The sequence below is a fragment of the Cyprinus carpio genome, chromosome B10 (genome assembly GCF_018340385.1).
Source record: "Cyprinus carpio isolate SPL01 chromosome B10, ASM1834038v1, whole genome shotgun sequence".
Taxonomy (NCBI): domain Eukaryota; kingdom Metazoa; phylum Chordata; class Actinopteri; order Cypriniformes; family Cyprinidae; genus Cyprinus; species Cyprinus carpio.
In genome coordinates, this window is record NC_056606.1 from 3,342,149 (window position 1) to 3,367,594 (window position 25,446).

General features: G+C 40.2%; 2 protein-coding genes and 2 pseudogenes across 2 annotated transcripts; 2 read left to right on the forward strand and 2 right to left on the reverse strand.

The window, feature by feature from the left end:
• Nucleotides 1-6,324: 6,324 nt before the first annotated feature.
• On the reverse strand, nucleotides 6,325-6,475 carry LOC122138778 (annotated as a pseudogene).
• Nucleotides 6,476-6,967: 492 nt separating this feature from the next.
• On the forward strand, nucleotides 6,968-11,958 carry LOC109089549 (putative glutathione-specific gamma-glutamylcyclotransferase 2). The gene is made up of 3 exons (XM_042732128.1): nucleotides 6,968-7,503; nucleotides 7,621-7,656; nucleotides 11,400-11,958. Exons 1-3 carry the CDS (start codon nucleotides 7,369-7,371, stop codon nucleotides 11,775-11,777), a joined length of 549 nt encoding a protein of 182 aa, XP_042588062.1. The 5' UTR covers nucleotides 6,968-7,368; the 3' UTR covers nucleotides 11,778-11,958.
• Nucleotides 11,959-12,883: 925 nt separating this feature from the next.
• LOC109089548 lies at nucleotides 12,884-17,193 on the forward strand (annotated as a pseudogene).
• A 3,922-nt stretch (nucleotides 17,194-21,115) lies between these two features.
• On the reverse strand, nucleotides 21,116-25,151 carry LOC109104646 (nuclear factor interleukin-3-regulated protein). The gene is made up of 2 exons (XM_042732129.1): nucleotides 24,956-25,151; nucleotides 21,116-22,885 (listed from the first exon to the last, which is right to left on the reverse strand). Exon 2 carries the CDS (start codon nucleotides 22,776-22,778, stop codon nucleotides 21,387-21,389), a length of 1,392 nt encoding a protein of 463 aa, XP_042588063.1. The 5' UTR covers nucleotides 22,779-22,885; nucleotides 24,956-25,151; the 3' UTR covers nucleotides 21,116-21,386.
• Between the last annotated feature and the right edge of the window lie 295 nt (nucleotides 25,152-25,446).

The following is a 25,446-nucleotide window of genomic DNA, read 5'->3' on the forward strand; positions in this document are numbered from 1 at the left end:
TGTTTTGCTGCTTGATATTGACAATTGATGTGTCCTATCATATTATTTTAATCTGTTATCTTAATTAAGAACAAACTGGTTTGTACTGCAAACAGTTTTACAGTTTACTGCATGTTGTTATTCTCCTCGTTATTTCCCTACAGCGGCTAATGAAACAGAAGTCTCACCCATAGGCTTACTTACGCGTTGAGGAAAAAGGTGGATAGTCTTTGATAAAGCACAGCTCTGCTTTGTTTACAGCGGTAACCAAGGAAATGCTATATTGCGGCTGGTTCATAAGCGCCACCTGCTGGCAGAGAGTGAATTTGCATCTCATTCAGACCTGCTGTTTTTGTTTCATGCAAATGTGTTTATGTAGCAAAAAAAAAAAAGAATAATGTCAGACCATTCTGTTTTTGTTTTAAACCCTGAAATTGTATTCAAACCAAAAACAACTGCTAGTGTAACATGAGAGTGAATTTGCATCTCATTCAGACCCCCTGCTGTTTTTGTTTCATGCAGATGTTTTATGTAGCCAAAAAAAAAAAAAAAAAAAAAAAAAAAAACAGGAAAGGGATAAAGTCAGGCCATTCTGTTTTTGCTTTAAATCCTGAAATTATAAACTGAAAAATAACTGCTCATGCCTCATGCAATGTGTGTGGCATCTTTGTTTGGAGCGTGATTAAGAAGCAGTAGTTGCCTCTAATTTCAAATGCCTACAGATATTTTTGTTTAAGACCAGTTTGCTTGTTATAAAGCAAATAGCCAATAAATAAAAAAAAAAAAATCAGCAACCAATTTCCTAATTTAAAAAAAGAGTGATTCTGAATTAGCCATGATTGGTGCATCACCACTAAAAATACTAAATAAAAGGCCTCAAATTGGAAGTACAATCTGGGATGTCTATTCCTATCGATTCTTCAAATAGGTAGATCTCATCTTTCATGAAGGCCAAGGTCAGGGATCTTGGGTTCAAAAAGGTTGGTGACCACTGCTATAGAGAACGTGAAGATACGTCACGCTGCGTTGCATGCTGGGGCGCTGGCGCCATTCTGGGAGGATCGCCCTGTGCTACAAATGCTGAAATTAATACGGATACCTGTTTATTTTTTGTTATGTTTTTGCCTTGAAGTTAAATATTCACATTCTTCATTGTATTGTCTGCAGGGAAGAGAAACCATTTTATCGCTTTGCAAGATAATATATTTTTTTCACTTAGGTTTTGTAGAATTTCGTTTACATGTTTATTTGATTAGCGTCAAAACAGAGTCTCACGCTAGATGCTCACTGCTGCTCGGGCCGTTATATGGTAGAATATTCAAATAAAAGTGTGTGTTCAATAAGCTGACAGAAGTACATCCATTTCTTTGTTGGAAACTTTTCAGTGACAAAGTATAATTGTTGTCATTGTGAATATTGATTTTTCCGCGTCCATGTAGGAGATTCAGAGATTGAGGTTCCTATTCAGCGGACAGAGATGAACACACTGTATTTTTTATATCTATTTCAACAGATGACAACCAAAACCAATTCCCTGGGAGCTTGTTAACAGTTTTGTAGCACTTTAAAATGCTGGCTTGATGTACTAAGACAGTGATATTAAAAGACATGCAGATGAGCCCAGAATATGAACGTAACACGTTTAATTACACATTAAGCGTTTTCTCCCTTTATAAAACAATAAAACAAAACACTTAACATGGTTTATGCATTGAACAGACAGTTACATTTAAAGTTCATATTTTGGGCTCATCTGTTTTCCTGCTCATAGTATGCTTTATTAGTAAGATGTGCCCAGAATATGGTCTTTTAATGGTGACATTTTTCACAATCACGACAAAAAAATCAAACCACTGCACTAAACTCAATAGCGTATTGGCAGCGCGATCCTCCCAGTATGGCAGATAAACAAAGTTTCCCAGAACTCAACGTGGCGTGACGTCAGCTTCACATTCTCTATACAGATGTAACTTTCTTTAACGTTAAATAATAATAAAAAAAAAAAAATAAAAAAAAAATTAAATGTAGTGCCCTCACCGCCTGATGAGTGGAGATGTGAACAGTTAATGAAACCCAGGACACGGAGCTGCTGCTTCACCATCAGAGTCTCTGTATTTTCTAAGCAGCGCGCGCCTTCCCCAAAACAGGTGAACACTTGTTTTAAGTTCAGTGTTACTCTAATCTAAATTATTTACTATTTTTTTCTTAGTTTTACACATTTATTTATAAATTGTTTTGAACCACCACACTCTCCCCTTCGAAAGTAAATGACATCCCAACGTTACACCCTTCCTTTTTTTTCACAGTCGATGTTGTGTTATCCATATGTTCTAAGTTGTGTATGTACTGTGTGTGATGTATCTACAATCCATCAATAAAGGTCTGTTTTGGGATTGCATAGTCTCTTGTCTTCCTTATAGGCACTTCCTTTTCACCTTTTAATTCATTCTCTTCAGTATGCATATGTCTTTGTATGTGTACAAGTATACTGGCTGATACGGTGGTACTGGGGGAGCCCATCGGGTCAAGTTCTGCATCCCATATTGAATGGGCTGAAACGTTTCTGGGTTTAAATGCTCTACCCCATAGCATGCCGGAGTACCAAGGTAATCACACATATTTGGTAGTCTCCCCTCTCTCCTAAGCCATCTGCACCCCTGTTCTCCTTCATCATTAACTTCACTCAGGGCTACATGTCCATCTGCTACAACATCAACTGCAGGTTGTTTCTCCACCCTCACACCTTCTCTCTCATTTCTTTCCTTCTCAACTTCCCTGGGCTGGACAAGTGGTACGCTTGTTTCCTCTAGTTCTTTATTTCTACCCACAGGTTGCTGATGCTGAATGACAGGTAAGTTTTCATTTTCTAATTCGTTTCCTCCTGCAGGTTGCTGATGCTGGACTACAGGTAAGTTTTCATTTTCCAATTCATTGTTTCCTCCCACAGGTTGCTGATGGTGGAATACAGGTAATTAATAGTAGCCACATTCTTCATCTTTTCCTCTGAGCTAGGATCATGCCTTTCCATGGAGGTTGGTCCCCATGTTTTCCTCTTTGCTCTTGGCAAAGCTCCAATGATTCTGCAGCTTCCCTGTGCCTTCTCTAGGTGTGAGGTTTCTAACCAGAACATGATCTCCTGGGTGCAACACCGAGCTCTTTACTTTTCCTTCATAGTTCCTTTTGTTTCTCTCTGCCACCTTTTTGCTGTTTTCTTTGGCAATCTCATATGCTTCCTGCATCATTGACTCCATCTCTTTACATATTCCTTGTGGTCCTCAGCCCCTCCCTCTGTCAATCCAAAAAGCAAGTCTGCCGGCAGTCTTGGCGAATTCCCAAACAGAAGATAGTATGGTGAAAATCCAGTTACTTCACATTGTGTACTGTTGTAGACAAAGGTACGTTTGTAAAAAAAATTCCTTCCAGTTGGACTTCTGTGTTTCTGTCAAGGTCTTTAACATCTGGAGCACCCTCCGATTGAAACGTCCCACCTCCATATTTCATTGCAGGAGGTATGGTGTTGTTCACTATCCTGCAATTCCATAATTCTTCTTTAACTGAGAAAGCAACTGATTTTTGAACTCTGCTCCTTGGTCAGGATGAATCCTTTCGGGAAATCCAAATTTCAGTGCATAGTTGTTTAAGATTCTTTCAGCAACGGTTTTGGCAGATTTTGATGTGATGGCATAAGCTTGTGCAAACCTTGTGAAGTGATCAACTATCACCAAGATATATTCATACCCTCCTTTGCACTCTTCAAGGTGCAAAAAGTCAATGGAAACAAGTTCAAATGGGTGGGCGGGGACAATATATTTTTATGTATTGTGTTGTGATTTTATTTATTTGGTTTGTTTTCTTCTGTTTCAAACAGTTACAACACTTGGTCACAAAATATTCAATTTCACCCTGCATTTTTGGCCAGAAGAACCTGTCTCCAATCAAGGACATGGTCATTTCCACTCCTTGATGCCCCATTTTACTATGTAACTCCTGCAAGACACGTTTGTATCTTTCTGGCAGCACAAGCTGAGTTCAGGTAGCTGTCTTTCTGCGAAGGATTCCATCCTCACCTAAGGAAAGCTTTTCCCAGTGGCGTAGCAAGCTTTTACTCTGTGTAAGGTCTTCAGTGCGTGTCTGAAGGGTTTTTCACCAGTCAACTTACATTGTACCACTGGTCCGATGTGGGCATCATCTCTCTGTGCTTGTCGTATCTCATCAGTAGAATAGGTCTCACTTGACTCTGCTTACTCTGTCGGGTTATGAAGTGAGGTCAAGGCTGTCCATGACATGGTCAGATATTGCACTTCTATTGCCTGCACTGTTGCCTGTGACCGTGGCAATTTACTGCTGGCTTTTTTTTTTTTTTTTCCTCAAGCCAAAGCAAAACATTAAATTATTTTTTTTTTTTTTTTTGAGATTGTATTGTATTATTTTTCTTTGTATATGTACCTGTGTTTGTACATTTTATTGGGGCAGAGTTCCCCTTGCTCTGACAACTAGCTAAGATCAAGGGGTGGCGTAGTCAGTTGTTTAATTAGGGGGAGGTGCCACATATAATTCCTGACTAAATGTATAATCAAGTGAAACATAATGAAGTTTCATTCACATCATCTAAATGTTCTACTGTGCTACTAGTATCAGTGACCATAACAATAATGTTAATAATGTGGTTTATCATTTAGTTTATTTGAGAGCACATAAACAATAGACACTTTGGAAATGCTAGTTATGTGATGTTCATTTATATATTTTAACATTACACAATACCAGTCAATACCAGTTTGCCAAAGCAGTAATATTGTGAAATATTTTTAATATTTAAAACAACTGCTTTCTATTTGAATATATTTTACATTTAATTTATTCCTGTGATCAAATCTAAATTTTCAGCATCATTACTCCAGTCTTACTCCAATAAACTGTTTAACTGCACTTGCAAGTGAATCTCAAATTATTTTGTGGGATAATTAAATATATTCTAAATAAACTACAAACATAAAAATATATACATTTATTTTGTCCTCACATTCTTTCTTGTAACTTTTCTCTCTCAGGCACACAACTGGCTGAAAGGCTCATTATGCAGCTCATTATGTGGGCCTTTGTCTTCTCAGGTGTGAATCACACAAATATTCATGATAGTTGACGCCTACTGACGGGCATATGCCCTTTCGAAACAAAAAGTGTCTTAGAAAATTTAAATCAATCTATTGTTTTCTGTTAGTGAGTAAACAAGATGATTTACACATCATTTAGAAATAGCATAAACGTTGTTTTCTCAAAAACACAATCATGTACGTTCATGCTATTTACATATTATTGTAGCCCAGTTTGTACTGAATACAGTGTTTTCAGACTTTAGCCATGAATATGTTTATAAGCAACTAAAAAAAGCACAAAAGTCAGGGCATGTCAAAATTTCTCCAGGCCCCCAAAACCCCCTTCATTTCTTCAGCCTCTGCTGATGATGTTCCAACCATAGAATGGGCTTCTGAGAAGGTACTCCTCTTATTTTGCTCTTCATACACTTCCGGGCAGCTCCAGTATGTCCCTCTTCCTAAGTCTTAGCTGCTCCTTTTGGCAAGTCATAGAGAGACCCAGCAATCTTGTAGAAGTCTTGAATAAACTGCCTGTAATAACTCAATGGGCCAAGTACGGTTCTCAACTGTCCCACAGTGTTGGGTCTTTTCTCTTTCAGGGCTCTTATGGCTGCCGTGTTTACAAAGTGACAATGACATGTGGTAAGATCTGTCATCGCAACTTCACAAGGATTTCACAGAACTCCAATCCTTCAGGCCAGGTAGGATTCACATCAGGCTCATAGAGTAGCACCCTTTCTTCCTTTGGTGCTGATGTCAGTACTCTACATTCAACTTGAACAGAGGTCTGTTTAGGCACATAGACTCTTTCTTTTGTGGTTTTGAGAATGTACTCACATGACGTTTCTGCCTGGACTCTCTCAATGAATGCTCTTATCTTATTTCCTTCCAAGTTGGGGATGGCTGTCACCAACATCTCACTACTGTGTGGCTGGGTCAATCTGTTCCTGTTGGCAACCTGCTCAATCATTACATAAACACATTGCATTACACCAAATAAACAAAATAATGAAAGTGAAAAAAAAGTGAAAGTGACATACAGCCAAGTATGGTGAACCATATTCAGAATTCGTGCTCTGCATTTAACCCATCCAAAGTGCACACACACACACCGTGAACACACACCCGGAGCAGTGGGCAGCCATTTATGCTGCGGCGCATGGGGAGTAGTTGGGGGTTCGGTGCCTTGCTCAAGGGCACCTCAGTCATGGTATTGCCAGCCTGAGACTCAAACCCACAGCCTTAGGGTTAGGAGTCAAACTCTCTAACCACTAGGCCACAACTTCCCCCTATTTAATATGTAGTCCCCGGATGGGAGACGTATCAGATATTAAATTGATAAGAACAGATTTTCTTTTGAAAATCTACACTTGATCTTAGCCAAAATGCAGATTAGTGATAATGTTCTTTCTAGCAATGTCATATGACCCCTTTAATGAAACACAGGACACAGAGCTGCTGCTTCACCATCAGAGTCTCTTTATTTTCTAAGCAGCACGCCCCCTCCCCCAAACAGGTGAACACTTCCCAAGAAAAAACAATCAAGCAATCAGTGGATCCTTCAAGGCTGAGCAGGGAACATTAATCGTCACAGATAATACAATATAAAGTGTATTCGAAAAATATATTTACTTGTTTTATGTTCAGTGTTACTCTAATATAATTTATTTATTATTTTTACTTAGTTTTACACATTTATTTATTATTTTTTTTAACCACCACATATACCCATAGGTTTCATCAGAATGCCATTGCTACTACAGTTGTTATAACTGTAAATATCCTGTAAATTACTACAGTACTGTATTAAATATAATGGTGGATATTCTAGCTATGACGGTAGATTTTTTTGTTTTTGTTTTTTGGTAAGGGTTTATTTTTAAACCCGGTGGTAAACTGGCATTTATTTTGAAAAATAATCTCTACAATTACCTTGTTCATTCAGTACATTCAACTAATGCCATACAGCTTTTTAATATAATGTTATCCATAAAAATGTAAATATAAATTTATAGAAAGAATATATATTTATATATAAACAATAACACGCAGTGTTTATGGTAACTTGCCAACTGATGTGAGTCTTCATGGCAGATCTGTTTTTGCCCTTGGCAAGTATGACATTCTTTTGTAATTTTTAGCATATTAATTACTGTGATGTCTCCACACCTATGCAAACCATGTGAACATACCTAACCAGACTCGTCAGTGGCACTCGGGCCCCTTAAATAAACCCGTCCTTCGATATGTGACTTTATGTTTTCAGACACACAGTGAGCTGTCAGCAGAAAGCATGTGGGTTTTTGGTTACGGATCTTTGATTTGGAAAGTTGACTTTCCATATGAGGAGAAACGAGTGGGTTTCATCAAAGGTTTCAGTCGCAGATTCTGGCAGGGATGTACGAATCATCGAGGGGTGCCTGGAAAGGTATGGACCAGTTTATGAGTTTATGAACAGCAGGCGTCCAGTCGTAGTGACCTTTCAGAATGACAGAGCACTTTACACAGTATGATTAACACTTTTACTTTATTGATTCTGTTTCAGCCTGGCCGAGTGGTAACATTAATAGAGGACCCTGAGGTAATGACTGTCAACCTATTAAATACTGCTTACAATGCTGAAATATGGCACATTACATACCACAAATGCGGTATACATTTTTGTCCCATTAATTTTTTTTTTTCTAAAGCATGGAAGGCACTTCTTTTTTGGAGACTTTTATCTAATATCAATTCTATTACATTTGTACTTGCCTAGCATGGAATTAATATAAATTATAATTATAAAACAATATATTATCTTATTTTATAATATAAAAAATATTTTTTTAAATAAACTGTTACTTATATATATTTGTCACGATCAGCTACTGTGAGGGAGCACAGAGCAAACTAGACGCAGGAGAATTCACCATAAACACAGTCTTTAATCCAGCAAACACAGGGTACATAGGGCAGACAGGAGTCCACGTAGCATGAGCCGATCACATCAGGACTGCGAACACAGGCAAACACAGGCCTTAAATACTAAGAACCAAATGAGATAATTAGGGAAACACAGCTGAATCCAATATGAACAGGAACAGGAAGGACCAAATAAGGGCATGACACACGGGAGAAACTAGGTCAGGGGAAGCACATGGGAAACACAACACAACAGGTCCATAATACTGACATCACTCCTGGGGGGCACCCTGGAGGCTGGTGCAGGCTAGAGACATGGAAGGCCTCTAGGGCAGATCAGGCAGTTAAGCGGACCATGGTGGAGCAGGCAGTCCAGGGAGCCAGGGAGATGACAGGAGGGACTTGAAGCAGGAGGAGCCAAGGACCCTACCATAGCCAAAATGTCTGACGGCAGCAGAGCAGGTGGTGGAGGAGCCCAAGGCGGAGAGCCAACCAGCCAGGGGTATCCAGAGATCCGTGGCGGAGCTGGAACGACTGAGGACCAAGGTGGCGGGAGGGAGGAGCCCAACAGAGCCGATGGTGGGACAGAGCAATGAGGTGAAACCAGAGGAGCGGAGTCCTGAGGTGATGGTGGGTCAACACCCAATCAAGGCGGAGCCGTAGGGATGAGGGAGCCTGGTGGAGCTGGTGGAATGACGGGTGACGGTGGAGGAAAGGGAGCTAGGAGCCAAGGTGGAGCCGCTGGGTCTATGGACCGTGGCGGAGTCCGGGCCTCGGAGGCTGGAGACAGAGGTGAGCTTCTGGACTGTCAGGGCTGCCCTCCGGGATCGAAGCCCACTTCTGGCTGGACTCAGGGGCAGAGTCTGTCCCTCAGCTGGACTGGGAAACGGGAGCCCACTCTGGGCTGGATGTGGGGACAGGAGATAAAGGAGGGCTGGACGGGACCAGCGGGGATGAAGGAGGGAGGAGAGGGGACAAGTCGGCCTACAGTCTATTAGGTCCCCCTCTAAGTCCAGCAACTCCCAAATGCATTATTAGCTCACCCTCAGCTGCAGTGCAGTGGGTGGAGCTCCACTCCGCGCTCTCACTGTCCATCACTTGCTCCCTCAGGGCAGGCACTGTCGCTGGCTCTCGCACCTGGTCTAACGGTTGGGCTATGCCTCCAGGGTGATCCTCCGCTCAGTCACTCAATACTGCGCTGGCTTGTTGATTGCTGCGGGAACTGGCTGTCCGTCCTTGGTGGGCTCAGGCTTGGGCTCCGCACAGGGAGGATATGGTGTGCTGGGCTCTGGGTCGAGAGTGGAACCTTCTTGGAACCGACGGTTAACGAGGATCTGTTTCTCGCCAGTATCCACTCTACAAAGGTGGCAAAATCTGCTCGAGGACCATCTTCAGATGGTGCCACTCTGCACGTGGTGTTCAAGCTCATAGAACGCGCAGAGCGTGTCGTCTGGGTAGCTGGTAAGATGGGCAAGGGCCAGAAACAGTCTGGTATGGTCCTCGAGCGATTTTTACCCCTGCTCCAGTAGGAAGAGGAGGTATTCCGGGTGGGTAAGGGAATCCATAGGGGAACAATGGAAACAAAAAAACACTGAATAAAATGCAGAAATGGTCTTTGTTTTACAGTTGTAGGTCCAGTATTCTGTCATGATCAGCTGCTGTGAGGGAACGAGGAGCAAACGAGACGTGGAGACACAGGAGAATTTACCATAAACACAGTCTTTAATCCAACAAACACAGGTTACATAGGGCAGACAGGAGCACACGTAGCATGAGACGATCACATCCAAGAAGACATTCACAATACCGGACCGCAAACACAGGGCTTAAATTCTAAGAACCAAATGAGATAATTGGGGAAACACAGCTGAATCAAATGGGAACCAATACAAACAGGAACAAGAAGGACCAAATAAGGGCATGACACACGGGAGAAACTAGGTCTGGAGAAGCACATGGGGAGGGAAAACACAGGTCCATAATACTGACAATATAACCTTGAATGAAATGTAGCTAGTTTTAAAAATCACATTTCTGTATCCAACCTGAAAATGGTAAATATGTAGTATTTTTATAGTGTCAATTTATTTTTTATAATTCACAATTATAGTTTTTTTATTCTGAAAATGGTTTATCTAATATCTAATATTATATCATTAACCTCACATGAAATTTAAATAGTTTTAAACACATAACATGTCTGAATCTGCCTTATAATGGTGATGCAGTATTTTTATACAATGTGTCCCAAGTTTAAAATTATGTCATTAATTATTCACTCTCATGTTGTTTCAAACCCGTTAGACCTTTGTTCAACTTCGGAACACGAATTAAGATTTTTTTTTAATGAAATCTGAGAGCTCTCTGACCTTCCATAGACAGCAACATAACTGTAATGTTCCCAGTCCCAGAAACGTAGTTAGGACATTGGTAAATCTGTCCATGTGACATCAGTGGCTCAACTTTGCATAGCTCGTAGTTTTGTGAAGCTACGGGAATACTTTTTGAGCACAAAGAAAACAAAAATAACAATTTATTTAACAATTCTTATCCCCCAAGTTATGTCTTCCACCATTTTGGAGAGTATCCAAGAGCGTAATCGACGTAATCAGTGTTGTTTACGTTCAGGGGAGAAAGTGCGCGCATGAACGTAATCTGCTGGTATGGGTTGTGTGTGTATTTTGATATTTGTGTAAAGTGTGAGTATGCGTTGTTATGGGGAGAAGAATCATTGAATAAATAGTTATTTTTGTTTTCTTTGCGCTCAAAAAGTATTCTTGTAGCTTCACAAAACTGAAGTTGAGGCACTGATGTAACATGAACTGTTTTACAGATGTATTTACTACGTTTCTGGACCTGGGAACATAACAGTTGCGTTGCTGTCCATGCAGGGTCTGAGAGCTCTCACATTTCATCAAAAATATCTTAATTTGTGTTCTGAAGATAAACGAAGAACTTACGGGTTTGGAACAACATGAGGGTGAGTAATGGCAGAATTTTCATTTTTGGGTGAACTATCCCTTTAATGCACTTTTAAAATATTTTATTAATGGTTTTTTTTCCCATTAATGTTTTAATAAACTTATCTAACATTTTAATTCTTCTACTTAAATATTTTCACTTAACTTTAATATTTTTAATTATAATAAATAAAAAATGTATTATTTAACAATTTTTTTACTTTTTAAAAATACATTCTAAGGTTCAACATAAACACTTTCACTGACTGTTAATTTAATAATAAATATTTTTAAAGAGTTTCAGACCCTGTTTTTAACAATATTAATGGAAAGTGCCATATATTATATTTGTGATGTATCATTTAATAATAGCATATAAGATTTACATACATAAATTTCATTTACAAATGAGAGTAATCCAGACATTTTTTCTTCCTGTTCATTCACTATCTGCCTGTAGAGCTTTGTGGGGGGCGTTGCTTATAAGTTGCCATCAGGTCAAGAAAAGGAAGTGAAAGAGTATCTGGACTACAGAGAGAAAGGCGGTTACGGGGTGATCACAGTTACATTTCATCCCAAAGATGAAGGACACCAACCAATGCGGGACACATTGCTCTACATCGGCTCCTGTGACAACCCAAATTACCTTGGCCCAGCACCTTTGGAGACAATCGCTCAGCAGATTGTGAAGTCTGTAGGCCCTAGTGGCAAGAATACAGACTACCTCTTTGAGCTCGCCGATGCCATCAGGCAACTGATACCTGAAGACTTAGATGATCACCTGTTCTCTTTAGAGCACCTTGTGAAGGAGCTGCAGAAGCAGGAGGAGATGGAGTGATCTGATATAGTCTGCTTTGTCCTTAATCTTCTGAAAAATAGAAGTTCCTTTGTTCATTTAATTAATATCCATTTATGCATATAAGGTAAATCACAAATAATGTCCATAAGAAAATGAATTTCTCAAAAATACCACAGCACATAACATTTTACAAAAACTAAACTTGCTAAAAAAAAAAAAAATTAAGAGACTTATTCACTTTGTCAAAGAGACACTGCTGTGTGTTTGCTGCTCAATATGTGTCTGTCTGTCACCATAGAAGAGAAAACACTCATCCTGCCTTATCTGATGTTTCCAGCACATGTAGATTATATTATGCTATATTACTCTATTATATTACTTAGATGTATATTTTGCCTCTGTAAATCTAATACTCTGTAAATATTCTTTTTCTTTCTGTTAATACATATGTGCACTATTTGTAAGCAGCCCAGCTGCAACTGCTTTGGCAATAAAAATGTACAGTTTTTGTCATGCCAATAAAGCTCACCTTAATTGAAAAATTTTATTGAAATTGAGTCGCAAGGGTCTGCAGGGGTCTTCACAATATAAATAATTTGGCATGATTTTACTTTAGCTGACCGTTTTTAAATATTAATAAGCAGCAAAGCAACCAAACTAAATAAAGTTTTCCTTTGGATAATTTTATTTGCTTAAATATTGTTTTTTTCTTTATTACTAGATCAAGACCGGCATCTGACTGATGTTTGAGCAAATGTCAATGTATCTAAAACATAGATTCTTTGTTTATTATTTATTTGTGTTTTAGATTTATGATCTTGTAAACAGCTTGATGGAGATAAGACCAGCCTGACAGTCCCTTTGACTTCTGCCCCATTTTCCACCAGAAGCTCCACCATATCTTTGTGCCCAACATCAACAGCTAGAAAAGGAAAATTAGACAAACATATAACAAGACTCAAAAGAGGGAAAATACAAGTGGTAAACAAGATCTAAGACCATGATCCTAGGCACTTTGAAATTTCTGACAACTGACAACTGAAATTTCAGCCAAAATAAGTGGTTAAGATAAATGTTCTCACACAATTACGTCTGTTGTTGAGATTGATGGCCCCATTCCCGATTTGTTTATCATTTAATGAGCAATGGAAAAGCGTGAACATTTTGCCAAGTATTTCCTTTTGTGCTTTACTTAAATAAGTCATATAGGTTTGGAACGGCATGAGGTTGAGTAAATGATGCCAGAATTTGCAAGGACATCCACAAAGCCACATGGGTTTCTCCAGATCACACGACAAAGAACCAGATTGACCACATCTGCATTAGTAAGAAATTCAGAAGGTCTATGCAAGATGTGAGAGCGAAAAGAGGAGTGGACGTGGCTTCGGACCACCACCACGTGGTGGCCAGATTAAAACTAAAGCTAAAGAAGAACTGGATGGCAACGCACATGGAGCAAAGGAAGTACAACACCGCCTTCCATAGAGATACTAGCAGGCTGCTAGAGTTTAGGATAACCCTCGATAACAAGTTTTGAGCCATACAGGACCTGCTGGAAGAGGAGGAGGGTACTCTTTAAATCAAGTGGAAAGGGATTAAGGAAGCAGTTACATTGACATGCCAGGAAGTGCTTGGCTCCAAGAAGCACCAACACAAAGAGTGGAACTCTGTAGACACTCTGGCCAAGATTCAGGAGAGGAAGAACAAGTAGTTGGCTATTAACAACAGTTGAACAAGAGCAGAGAAAGCCAAGGCACAAGCAAAGCCCACAGATGCAAATAATCGAGCGAAGAAGAGCATCAGAGCCGATAAGCAGAAGTATATGGATGACCAGAGCAAGCAGTAAGAGAGGTCAACATGAAAGAACTTTACAATATCACCAAGAATAGAATGAAAGACCTTGTCGACGCTCAACAAGAGACCAACAAGCTGGTTTTCGCAAGGACCGATCTTGTATTGACCAGATTGTGATGATGCGAATCATAGTTGAGCAGTCATTAGAGTGGAACTCACCCCTGTACATTAACTTCCCGGACTACGAGAAAGCATTTGACAGCATGGATAGAGAGAACTTGAAGAAACTGCTCCGGCACTATGGGATACCTGACAAAATCGTCACCATTATCAGGAACTCATACGAGGGACTAAATTGCAAAGTGGTACATGGAGGGCAGCTCACTGAGGCATTCCAAGTGAGGACCGGCATCGGACATTCTCGCCATTTCTCTTTCTTCTGGCGATCAACTGGATGATGAAGACCTCCATAACTCAGAGTAGGCACGGAATCCAGTGGACACCTTGGACACGGCTAATTGACCTTGACTTTGCAGATGACTTGGCACTACTATCACACACCCAGCAGCAGATGCAGGAGATGATGACCAGTGTAGCATCTGCCGCCGCACAAGTAGGCCTCAACATCCATAAGGGCAAGAGTAAGATCCTCAAGACTAACACAGCCAGAACATACCCAATCATGCGTGACAGGGACGCTCTGGAGGAGGTGGATGCCTTTACTTACTTGGGTAGCGTCATCGATAAACAAGGGGGCTCAGATGCAGATGTCAAGGCACGGATAGGGAAAGCACGGACCATATTTATACAACTGTGGAACATCTGGAGATCCAAGGAGCTGTCAGTCAAAACCAAAGTCAGGATCTTCAATACCAACGTCAAGGCAGTTATTTTGTACGGAGCCGAAACCTGGAGGACTACAGCTGCCCTCACCAAGAAAGTACTGTTTTTTATCAACAACTGCCTATGCAATATCTTACATATCCATTGGCCAGAGACCATCAGAGTAACAGCAAACTCTGGCAGAAAACAAACCAGCTGCCGGCAGAGGACGAAATCAAGAAATGGCATTGGAGATGGATAGGGCACACCTTACGTAAGGTCAGCAAATAACATGACCAGACAAGCCTTAACATGGAACCCGCAGGGCAAGCGGAAAAAGAGGCAGACCAAGAAACACATTGTGCCGAGAACTGGAGGCCAGATATTAAGATCATGAATATGATCTGGAACCAACTAGAGAAGAGAGCCCAGGACAGAGACTCTTGGAGATCCCTTGTCAGCGGCCCCAGAAGGGGTAGTAGGCATAAGCAGGGGCGCTGCTGGACCCCTTTTACAGGGGCACATGCCCCCAGTATAAATCTGCTGTGCTGTGTATAACTTGATAAACAAACTACTGTACATCCACAGCCAGACTAACCCGATCTCATGAAAGTGCGTATAAATAGTACACCAAATAAAAATGAAAACTCATGGTATTGATACGCAAAAATTTACTTTATATCCTATAAAAAAAAAGGATATATAGGATAATATGCTATGCAAATGGGTAGGTTTAGGGTTGTGGGGTACACAAAACCCTGCGTATCATATGCACGCCAACAATTTTTGTATAATATGCATGCGAAAACTTTCGTATCATATGCACACCAAAGTCCATTTTTTTTTTGCGTATCAATACCATGAGTTTTCGCTTTTATTTGCCATATACTATTTGAGGAAAAAGTCTCAGGGGAAAACCTGTCAAGTCTGTAGTAGGGAGAATTGCATTGTTGCTGAGAAAAAAAAACATTTATTTGTTCGGTACTTTCAGATATGAAATTAATATTTAATTCACTAGCTCTAGTATATATTTGTTCGGTACTTTCAGATATGAAAAGTTTAGAATTTTAGAGTTTCAAAGTTTAGAATTAGACAGCCTTTGGCACACAGGCTTACACTGGTAACTCATCAGTGGACTTTCCTCCTCAATTTAGGCTATATTTTTCTCATTCTCACTAATTCAAGTTTTTTATATGAATGACTCTCTGAAGGATACCGACTGTCTTCAGAAAGGTTTCGGTGACATTTTCATTTGATCTGATAAAAAGTAGCATTTATGTGAGCGGCACTGCTTTGTTTACAGCCGTTACCAGGGAAACCGCGTATTTCTGATGTTCCAAAAGCGCTTTCCTGCTGGCAGGGAATCAATGTGGTAATTTCCAATAATCCCGTCTGCAGTATTTCGTTCAGACCAATGCGAAAATCCAGTTTTAAATTAATATCATAATTTATACTTCCGACTCATCTCTTTTCTTAAAAAAATGTAAAATCAGTTGCTATTTCTTGGTCTACACAGCATGAAAGAAAGACATTATAACATGTACATAAAAAATGTAGACACATTGGACACAACCGTGGGGGCACCATTGTGCAGCAGCAAGCAAAAAAAGGAACCTCAAGGCCTGATCTAGGTAAATGTGTGTGCAAATATATAGGGTCCCATTCCTATATTTTGCCTGGGGCCCCCCAAATCACTAAATCCGTCCCTGCTCTATAATGCACAACCAAGTCAAGTTCACACTAGGTACATAAATAATCATAAGCTTTGATTGCAAAATAATGAGTTAACTGCTTTTAGTAACGTTAGGCTTTACTAGTCTAACGTTAGTAATTTAGGTTCGCTGCTGCTCGGGCCATCATATGGTAGAATATCCAAGTAAAAGTGTGTGTTCAACAAAGCTGACAGAAGTCCATCTATTTCTTTGTTGGAAACGTTTCAGTGAAGAAGTATAATTGTTGTCATTGTAAATATAGATTTTTTCTGTGTCCCAAGGAGGAGAATCAGAGATTGTGGGGTCACATTCAGCGGACAGAGAGATGAAACACGCTGAATTTTTTAATATTTATTTCAACAAATGACAACCAAAACCAAATCACTGAGAGCTTGTTAAACAGTTTTGTAGCACTTTAAAATTCTGGGCTTGATGTACTAAGACAGTGATATTAAAAGACATGCTGATGAGGACCAGAATATGAAACGCAACATGTTTTTAATTACAAGTTAATCGTTTTCTCCTTTATAAAACCATAAAACAAAATTCTTAACATGGCTTATTGAACATTTTGCCAAGTATGACCTTTTGTGCCCTTTACTTAAAAGAAGTTCATATAGGTTTGGAACGGCATGAGGTTGAGTAAATGATGCCAGAATTTGCAAGGACATCCACAAAGCCACATGGGTTTCTCCAGATCACACGACAAAGAACCAGATTGACCACATCTGCATTAGTAAGAAATTCAGAAGGTCTATGCAAGATGTGAGAGCGAAAAGAGGAGTGGACGTGGCTTCGGACCACCACCTAGTAAGTGGCCAGACTAAAACTGAAGCTAAAGAAGAACTGGATGGAGCAACGCACATGGAGCAAAAGGAAGTACAACACCGCCTTCCATAGAGATTACTAGCAGGCTGCTAGGGTTTAGGATAACCCTCGATAACAAGTTTTGAGCCATACAGGACCTGCTGGAAGAGGAGGAGGGTACTCTTGAAAGCAAGTGGAAAGGGATTAAGGAAGCAGTTACATTGACATGCCAGGAAGTGCTTGGCTCCAAGAAGCACCAACACAAAGAGTGGAACTCTGTAGACACTCTGGCCAAGATTCAGGAGAGGAAGAACAAGTAGTTGGCATTTATACAACTGTGGAACATCTAGAGATCCAAGGAGCTGTCAGTCAAAACCAAAGTCAGGATCTTCAATACCAACGTCAAGGCAGTTATTTGTACGGAGCCGAAACCTGGAGGACTACAGCTGCCCTCACCAAGAAAGTACTGGTTTTCATCAACAACTGCCTATGCAATATCTTACATATCCATTGGCCAGAGACCATCAGAGTAACAGCAAAGGACAAAATCAAGAAATGGCATTGGAGATGGATAGGGCACACCTTACGTAAGTCAGCAAATAACATGACCAGACAAGCCTTAACATGGAACCCGCAGGGCAAGCGGAAAAGAGGCAGACCAAGAAACACATTGTGCCGAGAACTGGAGGCAGATATTAAGATCATGAATATGATCTGGAACCAACTAGAGAAGAGAGCCCAGGACAGAGACTCTTGGAGATCCCTTGTCAGCGGTCCCAGAAGGGGTAGTAGGCATAAGCAGGGGCGTTGCTGGACCCCTTTTACGGGGCACATGCCCCAGTATAAATCTGCTGTGCTGTGTATAACTTGATAAACAAACTACTGTACATCCACAGCCAGACTAACCCGATCTCATGAAAGTGCGTATAAATAGTACGCCAAATAAAAATGAAAACTCATGGTATTGATACGCAAAAATTTACTTTATATCCTATAAAAAGGATATAGGATATATGCTATGCAATGGGTAGGTTTGGGGTTGTGGGGTACACAAAACCTGCGTATCATATGCACGCCAACAAATTTTGTATAATATGCATGCGAAAACTTTCGTATCATATGCACACCAAAGTCCATTTTTGCGTATCAATACCATGAGTTTTCGCTTTTATTTGCCACACTATTTGAGGAAAAAGTCTCAGGAAAACCTGTCAAGTCTGTAGAATTGCATTGTTGCTGAGAAAAACATTTATTTGTTCGGTACTTTCAGATATGAAATTAATATTTAATTCACTAGCTCTAGTATAGGATATTACATAAGAAGTCGGCAGTAAAGTTTACAATTTTAGAGTTTCAATGTTTAGAATTAGACAGCGTTGGCACACAGGCTTACACTGGTAACTCATCAGTGGACTTTCCTCCTCAATTTAGGCTATATTTTTCTCATTCTCACTAATTCAAGTTTTTATATGAATGACTCTCTGAAGGATACCGACTGTCTTCAGAAAGGTTTCGGTGACATTTTCATTTGATCTGATAAAGTAGCGTTTATGTGAGCAGCACTGCTTTGTTTACAGACGTTACCAGGGAAACCGCTGTATTTCTGATGTTCCAAAAGCGCTTCCTGCTGGCAGGGAATCAATGTGTATTTCCAATAATCCCGTCTGCAGTATTCGTTCAGACCAATGCGAAAATCCAGTTTTAAATTAATATCATAATTTATACTTCCGACTCATCTCTTTTCTTAAAAAAAAGTAAAATCAGTTGCTATTTCTTGGTCTACACAGCATGAAAGAAAGACATTATAACGTACATAAAAAATGTAGACACATTGGACACAACCGTGGGGCACCATTGTGCAGCAGCAAGCAAAAAAGGAACCTCAAGGCTGATCTAGGTAAATGTGTGCAAATATATAGGGCCCCATTCCTATATTTTGCCTGGGGCCCCCAAATCACTAAATCCGTCCCTGCCCTTTAATGCACAACCAAGTCAAGTTCACACTAGGTTACATAAATAATCATAAGCTTTGATTGCAAAATAATGAGTTAACTGCTTTTAGTAACGTTACTAGTCTAACGTTAGTAATTTAGTTCGCTGCTGCTCGGGCCATCATATGGTAGAATATCCAAGTAAAAGTGTGTGTTCAACAAGCTGACAGAAGTCCATCTATTTCTTTGTTGGAAACGTTTCAGTGAAGAAGTATAATTGTTGTCATTGTAAATATTGATTTTTCTGTGTCCAAGGAGGAGAATCAGAGATTGTGGGTCACATTCAGCGGACAGAGATGAACACGCTGTATTTTTTTATATTTATTTCAAGAAATGACAACCAAAACCAAATCACTGAGAGCTTGTTAACAGTTTTGTAGCACTTTAAAATGCTGGCTTGATGTACTAAGACAGTGATATTAAAAGACATGCTGATGAGACCAGAATATGAATGCAACATGTTTAATTACAAGTTAATCGTCTTCTCCTTTATAAAACCATAAAACAAAATTCTTAACATGGCTTATGCATTGAACAGACAGTTACATTTAAAGTTCATATTTGGGCTCATCTGCTTTCCTGCACATAGTATGCTTTATTAGGAAGATATGCACAGAATGTGGTCTTTTAATATCAAAGTCTCAGTGAATTAGCGTTTTCTTTTATATAAGAGGAAAACGCTTGACGTGTAAATAAACACATTTCGTTCCCATTTTGGGCTCATATGCGTATCTGCACATACTATGCTTTACAATTTTGTCCAGGTTCATTAAGCCACATTGAGCGTTATTCATGTTGAGCATTGTAGGCTAATCTCTGTTCAAGTTCTGCTAATTCACAGGATGAGAGTCACACTAGCAAAGGTGATGTTAATTATTAAACCAAACAAAATCAAAACTTTCAAAAACACGCAGCAATGTGATTCTTTTATTGAGTGACATGCAGTGGGTTTAATTAGTGACATTATTAATAGATTTACTATCTGGCATCTTCACGTGATCTCCATAACTTGCTTCCCTTGGTGTTTTTACACACAGAAAAGGTGAAAAACATATTTAATTGTCCAGTTTTTTGGTTTTCTTTTTTTAGTTTATTTCATTTATTTAACAGCCCTGCTGAAAAAAAAAACAGCTAAAACCAGCTTAAGCTGATTTGCTGGTTTTAGCTGGTCATCCAGCCTGGTCTTAGCTGGTCAGCATTCTGTTTTTAGAGGGTTTTGGCCACAACAACCAGCTAAAACCAGCTTGACCAGCCTGGCCAGGCTGGGAGACCAGCTAAAACCAGCTTGATCTAGCTTAAACCAGCTAAGACCAGCCAACCAGTTTAGGCTGGTTTTCGATGTATTTTTCAGCAGGGAGGGACCATGCACAACACAAGTATTGTGCCAAAGTTAGCTATAAAGCTAATTTACATCTGCAGTCCCAGTTTTGGATGGTTTTATATGTATTTTTAGGATGGGTGGGATATCATGTCATACTTACTGATCACATATTTGGTTTTCCTTAAGCCATACTTTAACTGTAGTTTTAAAAGTACACTCTCTAGTCTCTAATATAAACAGGTAATGAAGTCCCATCTTTCCTGCTGTTCTACCTGAAAAAATTTGATTGTCCAAAGACACAGTTTTCTTAAACTTAGTCAAACAGTCACCTCTAACTGATGACCTAATCTCCCTAATATTGTCCTAACAGAAAGTCACACATTGTTTCAAATTGCTATTAATGTTTTAACAACAAAATGACATCATACACCGAAAACATTTAGGTACTTTCTATGAAGCCTGTATCTGTAATGCATTATAAGGATATTCTTAACACATTAAAATATATGCATAATGTATAAAAGTTATAATGTATTATAAGGCTCATATCTTGACATTGGTAAAGATCTGCATATTGTTTTACTAAATCTTAACAGGTTGTTCAGATTTTTACTGTGTGGTAGTTTAACTCATGCTAGCATTTAACATCTGAAACAGTGCAATATAACTGAGTTGATATTACAATAAATACAGCAAATGTGCAATATAACCCATTCGTGATATATTCTGTTTCTGTTTAAATGAAGGCAGACAAAGACCACATAAATATTATGACATTACAAAGCCATTTGGATGTTTAAAAGAAGGCTCCGTGTTCGTAACTTTTTATTTCCTCAGAATATGTAATATTAAAGAGTTAATATTCTTGTAAAAGTTTGGATAAAATTGATATGTACTTTGTTAAATAAGGAAGATAAGGAAGAACTCAAGTATTTCAGTGCTTGCATTTATTGTAAACAAAAGAGAACATACAATGTACAATAAATTTTGAGAAGTTAACATTAACAGTAGCCCAATTTTTGGGCTACAAATGGAGTCATCAAGAAGACACGCCAAACTACAACAGTAAGTGCACAAAACACCATTCTTCTCAATGAAGTGCAGCTCTTTGACACCATAACAACCGCACAGTGCAGTAGCGAACACAGTGGAAAACAGGCGTTGTGCAAATAGAGGGAATTCAGTTTCAGAAACATCCTTTTCATAATGAGTCAATTTCAGTAGTGCTTTTCGTGGACTCAATAACAGACCCCTGCTGTTTTGTAATCAGTCTTTTCAAGGAGGCCACTTCTGCCGACAGATCAGCAATGCCCTGTTTCAAGTACAAGTTCTCAGATTCGGAGCTAGCATACGAGTCGTTTTTAAGGCCGGCGATGAGTTTGTTAGGCATAGCTCTCGGTGAGTCTGGACAGTGCTGGTGATCCTCCTGGTGATCTTTGTGCCATTCCTTCGGCTTCTGACTCCAGTCCTGAACGTCGGTCATCTGGAAGGACATCGGGCTAAGAGATGACTGAATGTACTCGGGTGTGACGTACTGACTCATTTGGTAGCATCGACTCGCAGACATGTCAATGGGAAAGGAGGACTTGCCAGATGATTCATAGTCGGGATCAATAGCCTCCACTTTGATCTGGATGGCCCGGGCTTTGATCCTCAACTTGTGGGGCAAAGCTGAGGCACTGGCATCTGGCACTTTGAGGGTCGACACAATCACACTCTGTGAATCGGCCCTGGGTGGAACCGGACCCTTCGGGACCTGCTGTTCGTCCTCTCCATCTGAGGACTTGCTTACGGCCCCGTCGTCACCGTCCGATGTTCGAGGCGAATTGCTGGACGATCTGGTGATTTGCAAGTACGGCGATGGCTGGGAGTAGCTCCCAGGGAAAGGGCTACTAAGGTAGTTCCTGTACAGTTCATATGGACTAACCCTGTCTTTGGCGTATCTGCCGGTTTCCAGGGGTTCTTGTTTGATGCTGTCAGGATTTCGGGATATATTTATAAGTGGGCTCCCCTGGGTGACCATACTTGAGTCGGATCCATCGGACAAGGCGCTGTGAGGTGAGTGCTTGATGACGGATATGTGGCTGCTGGTTAAACGCGCTGGCTCGAGCTCACTTGGGTAGGAACCCTTGGCGGCACTGGGTTGGATAAAGTCCTGGTAGAGTGCAGCAGTGGAACTGGAAATTTTCTGCACCTCCTGAGCGTAAGCTGCTGAGCTCACTAAGCCAAACCTGAGTTTAAGCGACAGAAGCTCGGCTTTCAGCGATGCGTTCTCTTCCCCGAGGGCCATGAGCTTGTTCTCCAGAACCATATCGTTGAGTCTGCGCTTTTCTCGTGAACGTTTGGCTGCTTCGTTGTTCTTGCGCCGTCTTTCCCAATATAGGTTGTCCTTCTTCTCGTCCGGTATGAACTCGCGTTTTCTGCGACAGTTGGTGGACTTGGTCTTAAAGGGCAGGGTGGACAGCTTGTGGTTAATCAGATCTCTGTCTGTCCCTTGCAAAGCCACCGCCAGCACCAAGGCATCCTCTCCACCGTAGGGCCCAGTGCATGAGGGCTCCTTCTTAATGGCTTGCATATTACACAATGTGTTCATCAAGACTGCATAAGCTCATTAGTTGACTCTGGTTGTAAGAGTCAGAGTGCAATAGAAGTCATGAGTCCTCTTTTGTGAAGTCAGTTCCAGAGAATTTTGTAATGGATCTGGTGAGATAAAAACAGAGACACATTAGACACCCCAATCAAATAAATGTCCCCATATTTTAATACGGTTATGGATATAACCATAGGGCCTGCTTTATCGCTCACAAAGGATAGAAGACATTTGCAAGTTTTGTTTCCTACAATGGGTTGTATGTAAATATCCAACTTATCCAGCAATCTTTTTGTTTTCTGGCTTATAATGTATCCCATTACTGTGTGAGAAAGTGCTGCAAACATGTCAGAATGAATCGCCAACAATTTCAGATGTTTTTGCAAACCCGTTTGACCGATTAGATCAGTGATTCATTCGCTGTCTGGCATCTGTAGTTCTGATCATAAACAGCTGATAGAAAACACACTGGACGTGATTGCTGAAAAGCCTGAAATACTATCATCGGGGGAAATTATTTTTTAGCCAAGAGAAAGATAAGTAACAGTGTGCACAGTGTTTCTATGTTTAAAAAGACGGACAGGAAATATAAAAAGTTTTACATTGTGATGTCACGCAAGTCGAAACGTGACTATTAAAACGTAAAGTAATCTGCTCTGCCTCATTATGTCACCATTTTTGAGGCGGGTCGCATGCTCAAAGTAATGCAACAGCTCACGCTTTCAAACGCATAATGTAATATAATTTGGTCATGATTACATTAAAATCTGACAACCCTTTCGAAGAAGTCGGATATTAGTTCACAACATAGCAGGAGACAAATCTGAAGACCTGACAATGACCTTTAATGTGCGGATCAAACAGCTGTAATTACCTCATCTAAACCTGGCTGTGGCCATAAACTTAAGGTTTCCGCAGTAACTTAACAATGCGCTCGATCATAACACTATTAACAGAGTGTAAACACAGCCAGGCTTGGACTTAGGCTCCAGTCCAGACTTCAGGCGCAGACTAGAGCTTAGGGAACAAAGGAATGCGAGCAGCCAGCATCACACGTGGCTGAGTGGAGACAAACCAATCAATAAAAGGGCGCTAGAAAAATGCGACTGAAACATCTCGCGACTCGACAAACAAGGAAAGGGCTTGTATTATTTCTGCTATAATGGTTCATGGCAACACATTATTTTTTTAAAGTGAAACAGAGGCTACATGCGTGAGTGTCATGCTTTTGGGATTCAACCATGGCTGCGACTCCAAGGAATAATAAAAAGATGGCTACAATAAAGTTGGCTGTCTTGAAGTGACAATTTTACACTTAAATCGGGTTTAAAATGCTACTTCCAGCGCAAAGGCGTACACACCATACCCCAGCTGTGTTGTTATTTGACAGGCCTTTAATAATGCATTCACCCCATCCCGACACAGACACTCAGGACAGTCTGATCTGTGCGCGTGAAACATTCACCTTAGCGATAAATGAAAGATATCGGTTTTTACAGATGGCCAGAATAAATAGCAGCTATCGCTGGGCATTGAACAACAACTCGTTTTTGATGTCGTGCCGTTGCAGTCTCTTTGTCAGAAGTGTCCCAGCTTCCGTTATTGTGCAAGGACTGTAAGATGATCAGTCACTGTTACACAATAAACGCAAACAAGCGTTCGTTTCAGAACGGAGACAAACTGAAATCCTTGTGCGTGACATTCAGCCTACTATTAAAGCAACTGCGAAATTCAGTACGAATGTAACACGTTAAAACCACAGATCTAGCTATATAATAGAATCTAATGTAATGTTAAATTATATTAAATGGCATACGGTCTAAATTTAATATGCATTGACCCGAGAGTCTGATACACCCACCTACAACGAATAGTGGGTCACTGTGCCACCCCTGTCTCCCAATGCCCCTATTATGTTTTGAGCTTCAATAATATCATAGCACGTTAATGTGCTGTACAAAAATATGCCACTGTATAAGTAACAATAATCCATAAGCGTTTAGGTTAAACACTTAAACATGTCTGAATAAGTATGACGCACATATTGAAAATAGACCACGTTGAAAGTTGCTTTACTGTGTTAATCTGTTATAGCCCATATACCGGCTACCGGCTGAAACACCCCCAACGAGCCCTGTCCGGTTCATGTAACCCTCACGGTAAAAGAAGGAAGCATTTACCTCTTATAAGCAAAGGTCCAAACGGATGGATGTAAGGGATAAATAATGCATATAAAACCATTCAAAGCGACCAGAAGTGTTTCATCAGCAGTAATAACATCCCATCTGGAAATGATACTTGTGTTGCTCCTGCGCGTTTTCCTGCCGGAGTCAGTGCTGCTGCCTCATGGATCTGTGTTAGTAGGTCACTACAGAAGAGTATTGGCAGTGTGCATTGACTGACACATCTCTCGACCAATCAAAATACAGCATCTTCCGATTTGAGCCAATCAAACGCTCCTCATTAATAGCAGTCTGTTTCACATAAGCAATAACGACTCCGTGAGAATGAACAGTAGCTTATACATAGTGTGGAGTCCTATAGTTCAGTTGAAGAAAACCTGGTCTGCTACCTATAAAAAGTGTATTTTTATAGCCTACTAAAAATGCTTACAGAGAACCTTTCTAAATGCGTTTCGTATGACCACAACATCTAGAATTTCCAGAAATGT